This window comes from Ursus maritimus, unplaced genomic scaffold (assembly GCF_017311325.1).
Source record: "Ursus maritimus isolate PB19 unplaced genomic scaffold, ASM1731132v1 scaffold_26, whole genome shotgun sequence".
NCBI lineage: Eukaryota > Metazoa > Chordata > Mammalia > Carnivora > Ursidae > Ursus > Ursus maritimus.
This window is the reverse complement of record NW_024425119.1, coordinates 40,261,402-40,277,241: the sequence shown is the minus strand read 5'-3', so window position 1 is coordinate 40,277,241 and position 15,840 is coordinate 40,261,402. Positions and strand designations below refer to the sequence as shown.

Genomic DNA, 15,840 nt, shown 5'->3' with positions numbered 1-15,840 from the left:
TTTTCTGCCTTTACCCCCATCTCCCCATCGTGTCCCCATGTCCACCTTCCTACCTGGTGAAAATCAGCAGCCCCTGGGCAGAGGGGGAGGGGGAGGAGTAGGAAACCTCCCATAGGAGAATCAAGGCTTTTCCCGGGTTCCATTTCCCCCTGGAGCAGAGGCTCAGGGGTGACTGAGCACGTGGGTACTTGGGTGTGACACACATATATACCTCTCTGAGAACACATCGAGCCAGGTTCCTAGGTCTGGTCCCCAGCAGCCCTGTGGCCCTATGAGAGAACGTGTCAGGGTTGGTGTGGCTCTTCACACACACACACACACACACACACACACACACACACACACACACACACCGAGTGAGCAGTCTATGCCCAGCAGACACAGCCCCTTGAGTACAGCTGAAGGTCAGTGTAGATGTGCAGGGCTACCATGTGCGTGTACACGTGTGCGCAGGCCTCCGTGGGCTCCAGACCCTCCTGGAAGTTCACACACCAAGGGACACAGCGCCCCCTGCTGGCCAAACAGCCCGCCGCCGCATCTTGTAGGCCCAAAGCCCTATAGGGGACCCGCACCCTCCGGCCAGGCCAGGCCTATAACTTCCTCGAATTGGGTGCCCCGCCCATCCCTGAGGGTCTGTCTCCCACAGGCCCACGGTTCACCACGTTATGCTCTCCTTCGGACCCGTCAAAAAAGGAACGCACGTCGCTGGGCTGGACGGAGAGCCCAGCCTCCCAGTCATGTCTGTACCTGTACCTGAGTCCTGTGGGGCGAGAGGGGGAGGGATCCCCTCTCTTCTGCACTCCCACCCGGATAGTGGACTGGGAGTAGCTGCTTCCTGGTCGGCCTAGGGGACCCAGGCCTGAGAGACTCCCCGTACCCCCATGTGGCTAGGGCCCAGACCCAGGATTTGTGTTAGAGGAAGCCTCGCAGCTGCGGATTCGGTGGACGAGGGCCCCCCCTGCTGGTCGGAGCTGGTATTTGCGGCCTGGCTTGAGGGTAGGGGCCGGATGGATGAGGCAGGTGAGGAACCACTCTTTTAAGGGGGCCCTGAGGTTCTCTCTCTCTCTCTCTCTCTCTCTCTCTCTCTCTCTCTCTCTCTCTCTCTCTCACACACACACACACACGCACACACGCACACAAGCACACTGCCATTTGGTGTTAACTGTAAGTCAGTGGGCGGGCAGGGGCGGTTGGCTCCCCCACACTAGGCTCGAGTTTGAAGGAGGGCTGGGAAGTCTGACCCTCCTCACCCACCCTCCCTGGGACGGACACTGGCCAGCCAGGGTCTATGGCTTCTTCCACCTCTTCTCGGCCCGTCTCCTGACCGTCCTGGCCCCTCCTCTTTGGAGGCAAAACTGTAAGACCACCAGAGAGGTTCCCATTCCAGGGAAGCAGGAACTCAGGTTCAAACAGGAGAGCAGGGCCCAGAACTGGAGTGTGGCTGGGGTCCCAGATGTGTGTGCTGTGTTCTTTTCACACTAGTTTATTGAGCACTCACTCTGAGGCGCCCGGCCCTGTTTGCACAAGTGTTTTCCTTCCGTCCACTGTCTCACTGCATGCTCACCACACCCCATGAGGTGGGTACAAGCATGCCCATTTTATAGATGAGGGCTCCCTGCTCGGTGGGGAGTCCGCTTCCCCCTCTGCCCCCCCCAGCCATGCTCATGTGGGGGCTCTCTCTCTCAAATAAATAAATAAATAAATAAAACATCTTGCAAAAAAAAAAAAAAAAAGCCCCAAAACAGAAACAACCAAAAAACCCAAACAACTCAGAGAACCTATGTTACCCAAAGTTGCAAAGTAGGATTTGAACTCCAAGCCAGACTCCTTAACTATGAGGCAGGGCTGTGTCCTGAGCTGCTCTTCTGCGTGACTTCCACCATTTTCCCTACAGAGAGCAGACTGGTCCCAGGTACCTCACTCCCCTAATCTTAAATCATTCCCACAGCAACCCTGTGAGGGAAGCATTTTTTATCCTTGTTTCATCAGCTTAAGAGACGGAGGCTCAGAGAGTTTAAGGAGGCTTCCTAAGGAGTGTCAGTGACAAGGGGACAAGGGCAGAGCAGAGCCACAGGCCCAGAGGGGAAGACAGTGGGAACAGAGGCTGGCAGAGGCCGGAGAGAGGAGACCCAGAAAAAGGCGGGGCTGGCTGTGGCTTCTGGGTGTGTTGGGGGGTGAGGTAGGGGGTTTCTCCCTCTGACCACAGGCTCCCAACATGGCCCCTTTTTGGAAGAGTGAGGTGCAGAGAGGGGACTCCAGGGCTGTGTTTCCTTCCCGATGACAGATCTGGCTGGTCACCCCCTTGGCATCTCAAGGGGCTGCCAGCTGGTTCAATTCTCCTCCACCCTGCCTGGCACACCCTGCCACTGGGGCCAGGCCCTCCTCAAGTGGCAGAGACTTGACATAGCTGAGGTGGGAGGGGCGAGCAGGTGGGTGACTTGGTGAGGACCCCTCCTCTGCTCCCGCGGCCCCCTCCTGACCTCGCTCTGTTTCTATGTTTCGGTCTCCTTCTCTCCCTCTCTCTCTCTTCCCGACCTCATCTCTCTGCCTCCCTAAGCCTCCCCTGGCCTCAGCTTCCCTGTCTTTCCACAGAGAACTGTGCAGACCATGGAGAGCATCGGGGATGACAAAGAGGAAACAGACAGTCCAGAGGGACAGAGGTGATCAGCCAGAGTGTCCCAAGGAGAGGCTCTGGGGAGAGACGAGGCAGAACTTGAATGTCAGTGGTTTATTGGTAAGCCCCTGCCCCCAAACACCAGCAGCCCTACCCCGTGCATCCTCCAGCAGAAATAAATAAGGTAGCATTTAATGAACCAGTCTGTCTCCCTCCTAAGGCAATCTGGGGAGGGGCAGCCTCTGCTGTCCTAGGGACTGGGACCCCTCTGGCTCTTAAGAGGGGGTGGTGGGGGAAGATAGGGGCATACAGACTGCTGGCCACCCCTTCCTAGCTTGGCCCCAGCGCAGCCTGTGAGCTTCGTGCTACTTTCACAGTCTCTGAGGTCTGACCTCATGGCAGCGGGCTGCCCTGTCCCAGAGAGACCCCCTCCCCATCAGACACCAGCCCCTGACCCCCACTCAAGCGTCCCATCATGGGTTCCTGCTCCCCTCCCTAACTGTGAAGCTGGGGGAGCCAGCACCTCTTCCCTAGCCCAGAGGACCCAGCTGTAGGGGAAGGAAGGTTTGCTGTCCTATATATATAATATTTTTGCCCCTGTGGTTCAGGGGCTGGGGGGCCGGCCCCTGCCTGACACTGGTCAGCGGGCAGTCAGCTCCATGGTCTTCTTTCGCTCCTCTCGTTGCTCTTCCCAGTCCTCCTCAGGCTCATACGTGCCCTTGATGACGGCCACGCGCTCGCTCAGGCTCAGGGAGTTGGGGAAGAGCAGATAGAAGTACAGGATGGCAGCCAGGATGGCCCCCACGATGGGCCCGACCCAGAACACCTGGCGGGGACATGGCAGGGTCAGGGGGCTGAGTCCGGACCTCAGAGACCAACAGCTTCCCCTCCAGAGGACAGACCTATGGACCCTCAGAGGAAGTGGACATACAGACTTCCAGACCTCCAGACCTCCAGAGAGACTTCCTCCTGCCCAAGGAACAGATATAAGGACACCCTATTCCTCGATGACGGGGACTTGGCCTCCAGACACTCAGATCTTCAAAGGAGACAGATCCCCAGAAGGACAGGGCCCCCCAGCCTCACCCTAAAGAGAGACGAATGACCCTTCGAAGGAAACAGACATGTAGATTCTCGGAGAGACAACAGAACTCTCCCTCCCACACAGGGAATGAAACAGACCCTGGAGAGAGAGAACGCGAGGAGGCGACAGATAGACTGTCCAGAGGGACAGGCCCACAGGAAGGAAGACTCTCAACCCCGTCAGCTGGAACAGGTGAGGAAACCATCAGAGAGGACAGACCCACAGACGCAGTGCGCCCCCCCACCTGCGTCCCACCCCAGATGGACAGACACAAAATCCTCAGCGATCTACACAGAGGAACAGATCTCCTTCCCTTCCTCAGAGGTACAGATACAGGTAGTCCCCCCACCCCCCAGCCCCAAACCAGGGTCCTCTGCCATTTAACTACCCTCGTCCTTGTTCTGGCTGCGTTCCATCCCCTTCCCCTTTTGATCTCCAGCCACACCTCCCAGGGCCACCCCCAAGCTCTGGGCCCATAGCATCCAGATAGTCCAGGGGCTCTTGGCCGGGTTTCCAGGCCCTCATTGCCAGGGAGCCAGGGTAGGGCTGACACTCACCCAGTGAGCAGAGCTGAAGCGATTCATAACCACCGCAGGGCCGAAAGAGCGGGCTGGGTTCATGGAGCAGCCCGTGAAGTAGATCTGGACGGAGGGAGGGAGGTGGTGAGGGGGGCACCATGCTTGTCCAACTCCTAAAGGCCCGGTCTTTCCCAGAGTCACCCAGAAGTTCAGGGGCTCAGCCAGGTCTCTGAATCAAGTCTCCCAATTCCTAGGCTGGTGACCTCTCCCGCCACGGGTCCCCATGCACCCTTCCTTCTTCTCAAGTCCTGTGCTTGGGCTTGATTTCCTGCTTTCACCCCAACTCCCACTTACTGCCATAATCTCTCAGGCTAGAGGAGATTTTGGGGGATCCAGCCTGGGAGAGAGTACAGCAACCCCACTCCAGGCCTTCACTGCTGGGTTTCCTGGTACAGAAGGGTGCTACTCTGGGGCCCCATTATTTGTCCTGAGGGGCTCCCCACAACTCCAGCCAAGTGGCAGCATTGCTCACCCCCACGAGGTGGCCCAGTGTGACGGAAAGGCCAATGGACAGGGCCGGAGAGCCCACAGGACTGGTGCGGCGGGAGTCAGTGGAGGAGAAGATGCAGAGGGCCAGCTGGAAGGTCAGAATCAGCTCCACTACCATAGCCTGGCCCTGTGTTGTGTTGTTGTTGAGCTGCAAGGGGAGGGAGGGTTAGAAGGCCCGCCACTAGCTCCACGGCCAGGGGCTTGGGGGATGGGGCTTTTGGCTTCCAAGGACACCTAGAGCCACTGCACCTGGAAGCCAAGCCTTGCACACGGTCAGGAAGGTCATTTGCTGAAAAGACTACCTCCCTGACAGTGTGTGCAAAGCTTGGAGCACAGGCCTGTGGCCAAGGAGCTGAGGGTGAGGGGAGCTTTTCCTGGACAAGGTCCTGTCAACGGTTCTGCCCAGTTCCCATCCCCACAAGCTGGCATTTACCCTCCCTCCTGTGGGCAGCTGCCCAGTTTGCTTACTGCACCCCCAGCCTGCCTCCCGCCCGTGTCTGACCCGCTGCCAGTGCCAACCTCAAACCCGTCTCTCCGGTGGGGCTGACTCACGGCTTGACAATGGCCGAGAAAATCCTCCTCTGTGTTTGATTAATGACCCCAGTTTGCATGGGACATGGGGACTGAATCTGGGACTGTGGGCGGGGGTGAGAGCAGGGAACCAGGAGCAGGAACCAATACTCAACAGACCCTACACGCTGCGGCTGCGTTAGGAGGGCCACACATATGGTTTCCAAACGTAATGCCCATGCCACTTGCTGTGGTAGGTTCTGACCACCCCCACGGAATGGCTGAGAAAAATGAGACCCAGAGGAGCAAGGGTCACCCAAAGCCAGGATTACAACCCGTCTTTGGTGGTTCCATGAAACCACTCCAATGAGGAGCAGACAGGAGCAGGGAAGGTCCCAAGAGGAAGGCAAAACTCAGGGTTGAGACAGGAGAAAGCCAGAAGTTCCGGGCAAGAAGGGAGGGACAGTAGGCACCAGGAGAGAGGCCAGGAAGAGCAGCAGGAGGGGAGCAGGCAGAGGAGGTGGGTATGAAGCAGGGAGGCTGAGACGGGGCACACCCCAGCCTGGAGATTCAACTTTCTGACTTTCCTGACGGCGCTGGCCCATTCTGTGGCACCCATCTTTGAAATGGGGTCGGGGACCTGGTCAGGAGCCCACTGCAAGGTCCCTACCCCAGCCCAGCCCCATGGGCACTCACCGCGTTGATGGCCAGATTGCCTCGGGCATTGAGCGGGGCCAGCCCATAGAGGATGCCCGCCCCGGCGATGGCGCCCACCAGCTGGGCCACCACGTAGAAGGCCGCCCGGAGCAGGGAGATCTGGTTGCCCACTAGGAGGGCCAGCGTGATGGCGGGGTTGATGTGGCCGCCGCTCACGGGCCCCAGAGCCTGGGCCAGGGTGCCTATGGCCAGGCCGAAGGCCAGCGAGATCTGCAGGATGCTGGGCAGCGCCGACGGCCACTTGAGGGCCGAGCCGAGGCCGAAGAAGACGAAGATGAGGGTGGCCAGGAACTCGGCAAACACGGCCTTGAGGAAGGCCACGGAGCACACCTCCTTCTTCATGGTGGCCGCGGGGGCCAGGCGGCGGCGGCCGCAGCGCTGGACGCCCGTCGGGGCGGCGGCGCAGGGGGCGGGGGGCTGGCTCCCTGGCGCGGCGCGCTCTGCGGCGCCCACTGTGTGGCTAGCGGCCTGGCGCGGGCCCTGCAGGGGTGCGCTATATAGAGGGCGGGCTGCCCGCGGGGGGGCGAGCGCGGGGAGGCAGTGGGCGGCTCCCGCGCCCGGGGCCCAGCGCAGCGCGCAGGGAGGGAACCTGGCGGCCACCAGCGGCTCGCAGCGGGCCGGGGCCCCGCGCGCCCCCGACCCGGCGCCCGCCCCCCCGATGGGGCAGCAGCGGACGCGCCCGGGCCACGTGACCCAGGCGGCGGCCGTGTAGGCCGGCCGGGCGGCTGGGGAGCCGCGCATGGTGCGCCCCGGACGGCTCCCGCGCTCTCCTCCGCGCCGCTGGTCCCGGGCTCCCTGGGAGACTTCGCCGCGTCCGGCCTCGCCCGTCCTACGGTGCTCCGGGCGCCTACCTCCGCTGGCCCTCTAGCTCCGTCCCTTGTCTTCCCCTCTTCTTCTCCTCGGGCTCTGGGTCCAGCTCCTCCTTTTCTTCCTGCGACCCGGGCATCCTGACCCGGCCTCACCCGCGGCAGGGCTGGAATGATGCGATTCTCCGAGGACAGCGCCACTCAGCTCCCTGCCCGGAGGTGGCGGGGGCGGGTGGCCGGGTTGGGCCGTGCGGGGCGGTCCGGCCGGCCGTCGCGGGCCTCTCCCTGGCCGGCCCAGGCTGACTTCCCGGGTTGGAGCGGGGGCGTTTTGGGAAAAGTAGGCACAGCGCCAGCCTGGCCTGCTCTTGGCAATCCTCGAAGCCCGGTAGCCCCGGGAGGCGTCGTCTCCCGGGCAGCCGAGCCAGCCCCTCCAGGAGCACAGAACTCCTGGGGATCCCAGCGAGCCCCCAAGAGGGTGGGGGCCGGGAGTTCACTTTGTTCATGGGACCTGAGGGGGCATGACCGAGTTCGGTTTTGTCTGGGGTCAGGGAAGAGCCCCTGGGATTCGGGGTCGGAGTTTGGTGAGAGGAGGGTACAGGTGCATCGCGGACCTCCCATGCCAGGTTTTGGGCTCTCCTGCCTTCTTGCCCCTGCGGGAGGCCCCCTACTCTGGATATCCAGAGTTTTTCTTTTCTTCCTCCCGCAGCTCACCTCCGCCTCCTCCTTTCTGTCTCCTTAGTGTTCCCGTCCTTCAAACTCTCACTCGGTCTTTTTTTCTTTTTTCTTTTTTCTTTTTTAAAGATTTTATCCTTAAGTAATCTCAACACCCAACATGGGGCTCCAACCCACAATCCTGAGATCAAGAGTCGCAGGCTTTACCTGAGCCAGCCAGGCGCCTGGCCGCACTCAGTCTTGATTTCTCTCCTTCTTGTAACCCCTGCCTCTGTTCTTTCTCCTTCAGGCTCTCCTTCCCAACTCTTTCTTTTTCAGACTTCTTGTCTCTCTCTTCAGTCTCCCGGTCTGTCCTCCTCCTCTAGCAGTCTCTTCCTCTCTCGTCTCTGTCGCAGTCTGCCTCGAAATCTCCCTGTCCCTCTGTCTCATTTCAGTCTCAGTCTGTCACTTAGGCTCTCCCTCTCTCTCTTTTGCTCTTTCCAATTTCCCTTCTTTCCCCCTTGCTTTCTGTTTATCGTCTTAGCCTTAGGCTCTGTCACAGTATCTCTTCACCTCTGTTTCTGTCTCCTGTTTTACTTCCTCCGCCTCTTAATTTCTGTGACTTTCTTCATTTCTGTCTGTCTCTACCTCAGTTTCCAGGCCCATCTCTCTTACATGTGGTCTTTTCTAGTATCCCCACCCCTGGCCTGGGTGACGCTCTCTTCCAGCTCCCATCTCCGTCCCCCTGTCCTTATCCCTTCCCTGTGAGCTCCCAGCTGCTCTCCACTGGCCTTCCCAGCCCTCCCTGTTCCCAGCCCCAGGTTAGGGAATGAGGCTGGAGAACCCTCCAGGGCTTGGAAGAGGGTCCAAGGAGAGGAGTTCCACAAAAGACCCCACCACCTGCTGCCGCCACGTGTCCTTGGGAAGCACTCAGCACAGTGCCTGCTACAGAGTAAGGCTCAGTAAAGTTTCCTCATGTGGTGTGTGTGGCTATAATTTTACGGCCCCCTGAGGGCTCTGTGTGGAGTTACGCAGAGGGTGCAGCAGAAGGAGAGAACAGGTGCTCCTCTGGTAGTCTCTCCAGCAGGGACTAAGGGCAGAGGCCCGGAGGAAAGCCAAGGACCTGGAGGCACGGGCTCCAGGCTCCGTGGCAGCTAAGAGGCCAAAGAAAACAGGAACCAAAGAAACCCCACTATTGTTCCTCCTCAGTTCCGTGTTTCCTGCCAGAGCAGCTCCTTTCCCACTTGTCTCCTTTTTTTTTTTTTAAGATTTTATTTATTTATTAGAGAGAGAGAGTGAGTGCGCTGGGGGTGGAGGGGGGGAGGAGCAGAAGCTGGGTGGGAAGGAACAGAGGGAGAGGGAAAGCAGACTTCCTGCTGAGCAGGGAGCCTGAAGCAGGGCTCAATCCCAGGACCCCGAGATCATGACCTGAGCAGAACGCAGCCACTTAACCAACTGAGCCACCCAGGCGCCCCCCCCCCACTTCTGTCCTCTTAAGGCAGGAGGTCTGTTTGTCCTTTCTGCCATGGGTCCTGGAGCCCTGCCCCTGGAAGAGCATGGCAGGTGTGTATTGTATTTTCATCTGGGCTTGGGGCTCAGGGCTCCCTGCAGGCCCGTTCCAGACTGGAATAATGACCCTGATGACCACAGACTCAGAGGAAGCAGCCGGTTACGTTTCCTAGGCCTGTGCTGAAGGTCCTTCCATCTCTCTCCAACCATCAGGGTCACCCTGTTCCAAGGCTGCCACAAGAAACTATTGCAGCTACTCTGTTCTGGAATTGTCTTTGCCCTGAGCACTTGGGCTCTGCCCTGGCAGCCCCAGAGGAATGCTTCCCTGGGATCTCCCTGGACTGGGAGATAGATCTCCCCATCTGTGGCAGGGAGAGTTAGAACCCCTCAGGGGACAGCCCCTTCCCTCCTCTCCTGATATAGGGACCCCTGTATTCCCTAGGAGCAGTCGAGGGCTGGAGGCAGAAATGGTAGGGTAATTGGCCGCAGAATACTCCCCTGGGGCTCCACACATTCCCTGGTGTTGGGGAAGAGTCATTCATTCCTTCCTCAAAGACTTGCCGGGCAGTTCTCCATGTGGCAGGCACTGTTCTAAGCACTGGGGTACAGCCATGAGCCAGCAGAGCCAGCAGACTACTTCTCTGCCTTGAGGGACTAATATCCTAGTGAAAGGAGACAGCCGATAAACAGTGGGTACACGTAAATTATACAGTATGAATGAATCTGGTAAGTGCTATGGAAAAATAGAATACGTTAAGGGGGGCTGGGCATGCTGGGGTGGGAGTGGAGGTTCTTTGAAATTTTAAATGGGGTATCAATGTAGGTCTTATTGAAAAGTTGACATCTGAGCAAAGACTTGAAAGAGGAGAGGGAGAGGTCCATGTCTCTATCTGGGGGAAGAACACTCCGGGCAGAGGGAGCAGCCACTGTGGCCAGAACAGAGGGAACGAGGAAGAGCAGAAGGAGACGAGGGCAGAGGTGGTGGAGGGGGCAGACCCGGGCACCACCAACAGGCCCACAGGCCTCCCTGGTGAGAAGGAAGAAGTCGCGGAGCCAAGGACTGCTTGGCAATGGTCTGACAGTTTTTTTTACCAAGATCCCTCTACTACTGTGTTGGGAAGAGACCAGAGGCACAGGGATAGAAGCAGGGAGATGGGTCGGTGCCCACCCAGGGAGAGGTGAGAGTGGTCTGACTCAGTGGGGGTACTGATGGTGGGAGGGATCGGATGCTGGACCCCTCGTGCACGGAGCACTGACCAGATGGCCTGATGGAGTGCTCGCGGTGCGTGAGAATGAGGGGTCAAGGCGGATTGGAGCCTTTTGGCCTGTGCATCTGAAAGGCTGACGTTGTATCAGCTGAGGTGGGGAGGGCGGCGGGGGAGCCGGCCTGGGGCTGTCAGTTGTGGACATGTTGAGTATTAGGGGCTGTCCTGTCCTGACTTTCCAACACGGTGCTAAGGCCAGCACGCGGAGACCAAAGCGGCTGTTCCGTTCTTTTCTTTCTCCGGAGGCCGCACAGCCTGCCCATGTCTTGGTGCCCTCTCCATGGTGCCAGCGCTGTCACAAAGCCTGGGATGCCCGTTTTGGCCAGGTTGGCCGTGGGAATTTGCCATAACAAGCTGCCTTAGTTGAGCTGCTTATTAAGCGTTGGGACTCCTTCTGCACCGTGCCCAGCAGCAGCTTTGGGGGGCTCAAGACATGCCAGAGACCCCAGTCTGTCTTCCGGCACTTTGGCCGATATCGATCATCTCTCAGTTGCGGAAGAAATAGCACTTATTGGCAAATGAGCATTTATTGAGTGCTTACCATATGCAGACAGATGAAGGAAAATAGGTAGGGGATGCCATCCAAGAACTGGAAGGAGCCCTGCCCCCAAAGGGCTTACAGTCTTGCCCGGGCGGCACTGCATGTAGACAGAGTCACCGTGGGAAGAGGCAAAGCCACATGAAAGTGACACTTGCAGGCACACGGTCATCCGGCACAAAGTGGGGATGTGGGAATGGACGCTGCTGGGCCCCAGGGGTCAGCCGCTTGAAGCCGACCCACCTGCCTCCATGCTGCCTTGCCTCGTCTGGTGTTGGGTGTGTCTGACCTCCATCCTCCTCCAGACTGGAAGCTTTTCAAGGGCAGAAACCAGCCTGGTGTCCTTTGTCCTTTTCTCGCTACGCTGCTTCGGCCGTCCCCAAGGGCCGGCGTCCACACTAGACAGAGGGCCGGGCTGGCCAGGCTCAGTTTGTGCTCTGGTTTCCACCAGGGGCTCCCAAGGGGCAACTAGGACTTGTCCCAGACCAGACCTGGTCTTTTCTGAGCCCCGAACGGACACATCATGGGATTTTGCAGTCAAATGCTCTACCCCTGAGCTATCCCCCCAGGTCGTGGGATTTTTGAATAAAGGCCTGAGTTCAAGTCTGGAGTCCAGCACATACAGCCGTGTGACATTAGATGAGTCTCTGAAACGCCGTTCCTTAATCTATAAAATGGGCAGAACAGTATTTGCTCTGCCCGTCTGTCTCACAGGGTCGGGAGGCAATCACGGGGGGGTGATAGGGAGTGCGTTGGAAATCCTAAAACCCCGCAGAGCTGGAATCTGCTGTCCTTCCCTAACCTGCCTGAGGTTTTAGTACAGAGGTTGGGACGCAAGAGATGCTCGCGAGGTGTCAGGTCCTCTCCATCCTCATCATTTTGAATCCTGCTTTGACCTCTGACCTTAGTGACCCCAATTGGGGCAATCAGGGCAGGGAGTTGTGGTGATGTCACATTTAGTTTTGGGTGAGATGCAATCCAGGAAGTAGAATAGACATAAAGAGACATTCTTGGCAACTTCTACGGTGATCTGTGGGGGTGAGGGGTAGGGATGAGGTGCCTGAGACACATTCAGGCTTGGCTCACAGCTCAACGCTTTGCTGCCTTTGAACTTCAGAGCAGTTCAAAGTACAGCCCCAGAGGTCACTTTGGTCTCTGATACAACCTCTCCTCTGGTAGTGAGGCCAGGTGGCTGTCACCAGCTGTCGGGGGTTTGGGACCATGTCTCCATAGCACCTATGGCCAAGGCAGCCTTTTTCTGACCCCAGAGGGAACTTTGGTCAAGGAAGACAGAAAAAAGCATAGATGAAGAAGTGGGCACCCTTACAGAGATGTTCCTCATACACGGTCCATCTTTGAAGGGAGGGGACGGCAGGAAGGGGCTGGAGACTCCCGTCTCCACTGGTGCTTGGTGCGTTGTCAGGCAGTCAGGGACAGAAGCCTGGAGTGCATGGCGAAGGGGGCTCAAGATGTGATTCCTAGTTAGCTTTGCAGCAGACTGGAGAGGGAGGGAGAGAACGGGTGGTGTCTGGGTGGTGGGAGGAAGAAAGTGCGAGAACAGCTAGGGTACACTCAGGGCCAGGAGAGGTGAAGAGGCTGGACCAGGATGGGGTCACCCCCAAACCCATCTCCTTCTGCCTGGACTCCCAGGGCTGTCCTTTGCACCGGCCGCCAACTAAAGAAGGTAAAAGAGGCTGAGGACCAGGCCCCTTCCGTGTTCTACCCGCAGGAAGCGGAAATAATGAAATAATCCCAATAATGCGTGCTAATGGTATGAGGAATTACGGTTCACACAGCGTCTTTACATGCATCATCTCCCTTAATCCCACTTAATCTCATTTGAGAACCATTGCACTGGCCTGGAAATTTAGAAGCCCAGGCTCTAGACACAGACCTGCCTCGGCCTGGACAAGTCATTTCCCTTCCCTTCCGTGGTCCTGAGAGCGCTGGGCTGCTCTCCCCTCCCCCACCCCACCAGGTGGAAACATGAAGGGAGGGAGAGGAAGAGGGATTTCTGGAGAGGAAGAGCTGCTGCCTGGGGAGTGGGGCCTGTGGCTGCACGCCTGGACACCCGCCGGCCGGCCAGCCATGGGTGCGTGTTGGGAGAGAGGCCTCACTTGCGAAACGGAGTGTCTCCTTTCACTAAGTGTCCCGTTGCAAATCTCCCCCTCTCCCAAGACAAAGGCCGGGGGCCCAAAGGGGCTTTTGTTTTCTCTGCCACAGGCTAATCTCTGGGTCTGGAGCCCCCTGGAGGTGGGGCTCTCATGCGCACGTGCAGGGCATGTACACACGCATGCACGCATGCACGCACGGAAGCCGGCTTCTTTCTTTGAAGAGGTCTTCCCTCAGGGCAGAAAGGAGGTCCTTGGTCACCCAGCCCTCCCTTTTTCCAGAGGCGACTTCTGGGGAAGCCGTTCGCTGGCTGATACTTCTCTGTCTCTAGCAATGGGTGTTGGCAGATCTTGGGGCCCAGCGCTGCAGCTTGGGGGAATTTTCCAGAAGGGGCAGGGTAGGGGTTGGTCCTTAGGGCCGTCCCTGCAGCCCTCTCAGGGGCCTCCAGACCCTCCCCTTCCCCTCTCCTGGGGAGCACCCTCTCGGAGCTCCTGGGCAGGATGGGGCTGCAGAAGAAGTGGGTTTATTGCACTGAGGGGAGGAAGGGGTCACGAGGGGAGTGAGCGGTTGCCAGCCAGCGCACTCGCAGCCCAGGCACAGCCACTCGCACTCAGGAGCATGCACACCGCGCCCCTGGGGACAGAGAGACGCTGGGGAAGAACACACGCTCGCACCCTAGCAAAACCTGCCGCAAGGTTCCCAGATCCTCCTCCCCCGCAGACCCCGGTGCGACCTCTCCAGAGCCTTCTTCTGCCTGCTGGCCTTCCCTCCCCAGGCGTCCAGCTCCCTGCAAGGGGCCGGAGCGTCGGACTGCTGCTCCCTGCCTGCAGCCTGGGGCCGGGGGTCCGCCAGGCTCGCCGCCACCCCGCCGCCCTGGCAGCGGCTCCTCCGCGCGCCGCGGGGGCCGACTTCGGACCTGGGCTAGAGGAGGGCGGGCTGGGCGGCCGGCAGGCGGTCCCTCGGAGCTCTCCCCCTCCGAGCCCGGGGCCTCGGGCCGGGCGGGCGGCGCGCTCAGGCCTTGCTGCCCCGCGGCGGGCTCTGCGGCGAGTGCAGCTCCACCGACTGCCGCCGCCGCACCTCGCGCTCCTCCCAGTCGGCGTCGGGCTCCTGCCCCTTGAGCACGGCCAGGCGCTCGGCCAGGCTCTTGGCCGGCGGGAACAGCACGTAGTTGTAGAGCAGGGAGCCCAGGACGGCGCCCACCAGGGGTCCGATCCAGAAGACCTGGGGCGGGCGGAGAGGCCGGTCGGGGCGGGGATGGGAGGGGCGAGCCCCGACTCCCCGCGCCCCTCAGCCTCCAGACGCGCCCCGCCCGACTTGGTGTTGAAAAGGGGGTCTCCCACCCGATTAATGGAATACAGGGAGGGGGGATTGGCGGACTTAGTAATGACAGCGGCGGCTGTGGGGGCAGATTGGTTAGCTGGGGGTTAAGGGTGCGAATTCCAAGAGGACTGCCCCGGCGAACAGAGGCAATTTGCGCACGCTGTCTGGGCCTCAGTTTCCTTTCATTGCGATAATATCTACCTCTTAGGGTAGGCGTGAAAACGAAGTGAGTTATTATTTGCAAAGCGCGTGGAATAAGGCCTGGCCCGTGCTAAGGCTAGATGATATAAATGTCTGTGTTAGCTCGTACAAATATTACCATTCACGGGCCCCAGCGCACTGTGTGAGCTGTTCCCCACCTCACTGAAGGACCGTCGCTTAACTCTTCCAAAAAGCCAGGGAGGCAACAACGGCTATGATCCTCGAGGGCGGATGTGGAAATGAAGCGTTCCGCAACAGACCCGAGAAGGGAGCCCCAGGCTGGAACTCCGGGCTCTCTGGGAGGAGCGCGGGGCGGGGGGTGGGGGGGAGGGGTTGGCGGAGCTCTGACCCCGCTCTGTTCCCGCCCTGCAGGGAGATGGTTTCTGAGGGGGGGTGGGGAAGGCAGGAGGTTTCACCATTACCCAGTGGTCGTCAAACTTGCCGGTGACAACGGCGGGCGCCAGGGAGCGCGCGGGATTCATGGAGCAGCCGGTGTAGTGGATCTACAGGGGAAGGCAGGGGTCAGGGAGCGGAGGGAGATGACGAGGACAGTGCAGGGGTCCTTGCGCCCCTCTGCAGCACTCGACCTCAGCCTCAGGGGAGTCCCTGTGATGGGCAGTTAATCCATATGTGTACAGGGCTCTGTGTTCATTGGAGGCTGGAGTGAGATCTGGGGTATCTGGGAGTCAGACCTTCTGCTGTGGCTACATGACTAGTCCCTCTGGGGAGTTCTGTGTATCTGTCCCCTGGGGGTCTTTGTGTCTGTCACTTCTGGATGTCTGTGTGTCTATTTCTAGAGTGGTCTGTGCGTCTGCTTCTTTGGGGAAGGTCTGTATGTCCACCCCTCCAGGGAGGCTAGAAGCAGCAGCCATGACCTACCCCAAGGAGGTGGCCCAGGGCCACAGAGAAACCGATGGAGAGGGCGGGGGTGCCCAGGTTGTCTCCACGACGCTCGTCTGTGGAAGCGAAGATGCAGAGCACCAGCTGCAGGGTCAGGAAAAGCTCCACAGTGACAGCCTGGCCAGCTGTCGTGTTGTTGCTGAGCTGGGGAAAGAGGGCGGGTGAGGGGACGCTGAGCAGACTCCCCACTCTGGCTCCATTTTCCTGCCCAACTGCAGAGAGGCTTCTGGGCTGGGACTGAACACCTGGGGTTACCAGCCACCTTAGCCCAAATGAATGATAGCTTTTTCCTGGGCTGTGGCCCCAAGTTAGGGGGATGGACCCCAGGACTGCTTGTGGTCCCTAGGCCAGAGGTAGGAAAACTGACTCCATAGCCCATTAGATCTGGGGGCTGTGCCCAATGTGAGAGGAAAAGGGTGCTGAGGTCCCCAAATGTGTTTCCTGAACAACGAGAAGGGAAGAGGTCCTGACTGCAGCCCAAGCTTTAGGGCAGGTAACAGAAGGGCCTTCTTTGCTCTCTAGGCCGTGAGATACTCCTGGTGTAAC

At 59.2% G+C, this 15,840-nt stretch overlaps 2 protein-coding genes across 2 annotated transcripts; both read right to left on the bottom strand.

Moving 5' to 3' along the window:
• Positions 1 to 3,254: 3,254 nt before the first annotated feature.
• On the bottom strand, positions 3,255 to 6,334 carry AQP5 (aquaporin 5). The gene is made up of 4 exons (XM_008704750.2): positions 5,972 to 6,334; positions 4,749 to 4,913; positions 4,256 to 4,339; positions 3,255 to 3,440 (listed from the first exon to the last, which is right to left on the bottom strand). The coding sequence occupies exons 1-4, from the start codon at positions 6,332 to 6,334 to the stop codon at positions 3,255 to 3,257; spliced, it is 798 nt and encodes a 265-aa protein (XP_008702972.2).
• A 7,550-nt stretch (positions 6,335 to 13,884) lies between these two features.
• Positions 13,885 to 15,673, bottom strand: LOC121105376 (aquaporin-2-like). The gene is made up of 4 exons (XM_040641946.1): positions 15,662 to 15,673; positions 15,274 to 15,438; positions 14,817 to 14,897; positions 13,885 to 14,094 (listed from the first exon to the last, which is right to left on the bottom strand). The coding sequence occupies exons 1-4, from the start codon at positions 15,671 to 15,673 to the stop codon at positions 13,885 to 13,887; spliced, it is 468 nt and encodes a 155-aa protein (XP_040497880.1).
• Between the last annotated feature and the right edge of the window lie 167 nt (positions 15,674 to 15,840).

Excerpts from the sequence above, each read along its gene's own strand:
- LOC121105376 (XM_040641946.1), bottom strand. Across the intron at positions 14,898-15,273 it reads CCCTGGGCCACCTCCTTGGG|ATCCACTACACCGGCTGCTC; the intron begins GTAGGTCATGGC and ends CTTCCCCTGTAG. Across the intron at positions 14,095-14,816 it reads GCAAGTTTGACGACCACTGG|GTCTTCTGGATCGGACCCCT; the intron begins GTAATGGTGAAA and ends CGCCCGCCCCAG.
- AQP5 (XM_008704750.2), bottom strand. The coding sequence starts at position 6,334 with ATGAAGAAGGAGGTGTGCTCCGTGGCCTTCCTCAAGGCCGTGTTTGCC. Across the intron at positions 4,914-5,971 it reads GCAATCTGGCCATCAACGCG|CTCAACAACAACACAACACA; the intron begins GTGAGTGCCCAT and ends CTCCCCTTGCAG. Across the intron at positions 4,340-4,748 it reads CACTGGGCCACCTCGTGGGG|ATCTACTTCACGGGCTGCTC; the intron begins GTGAGCAATGCT and ends CCCTCCGTCCAG.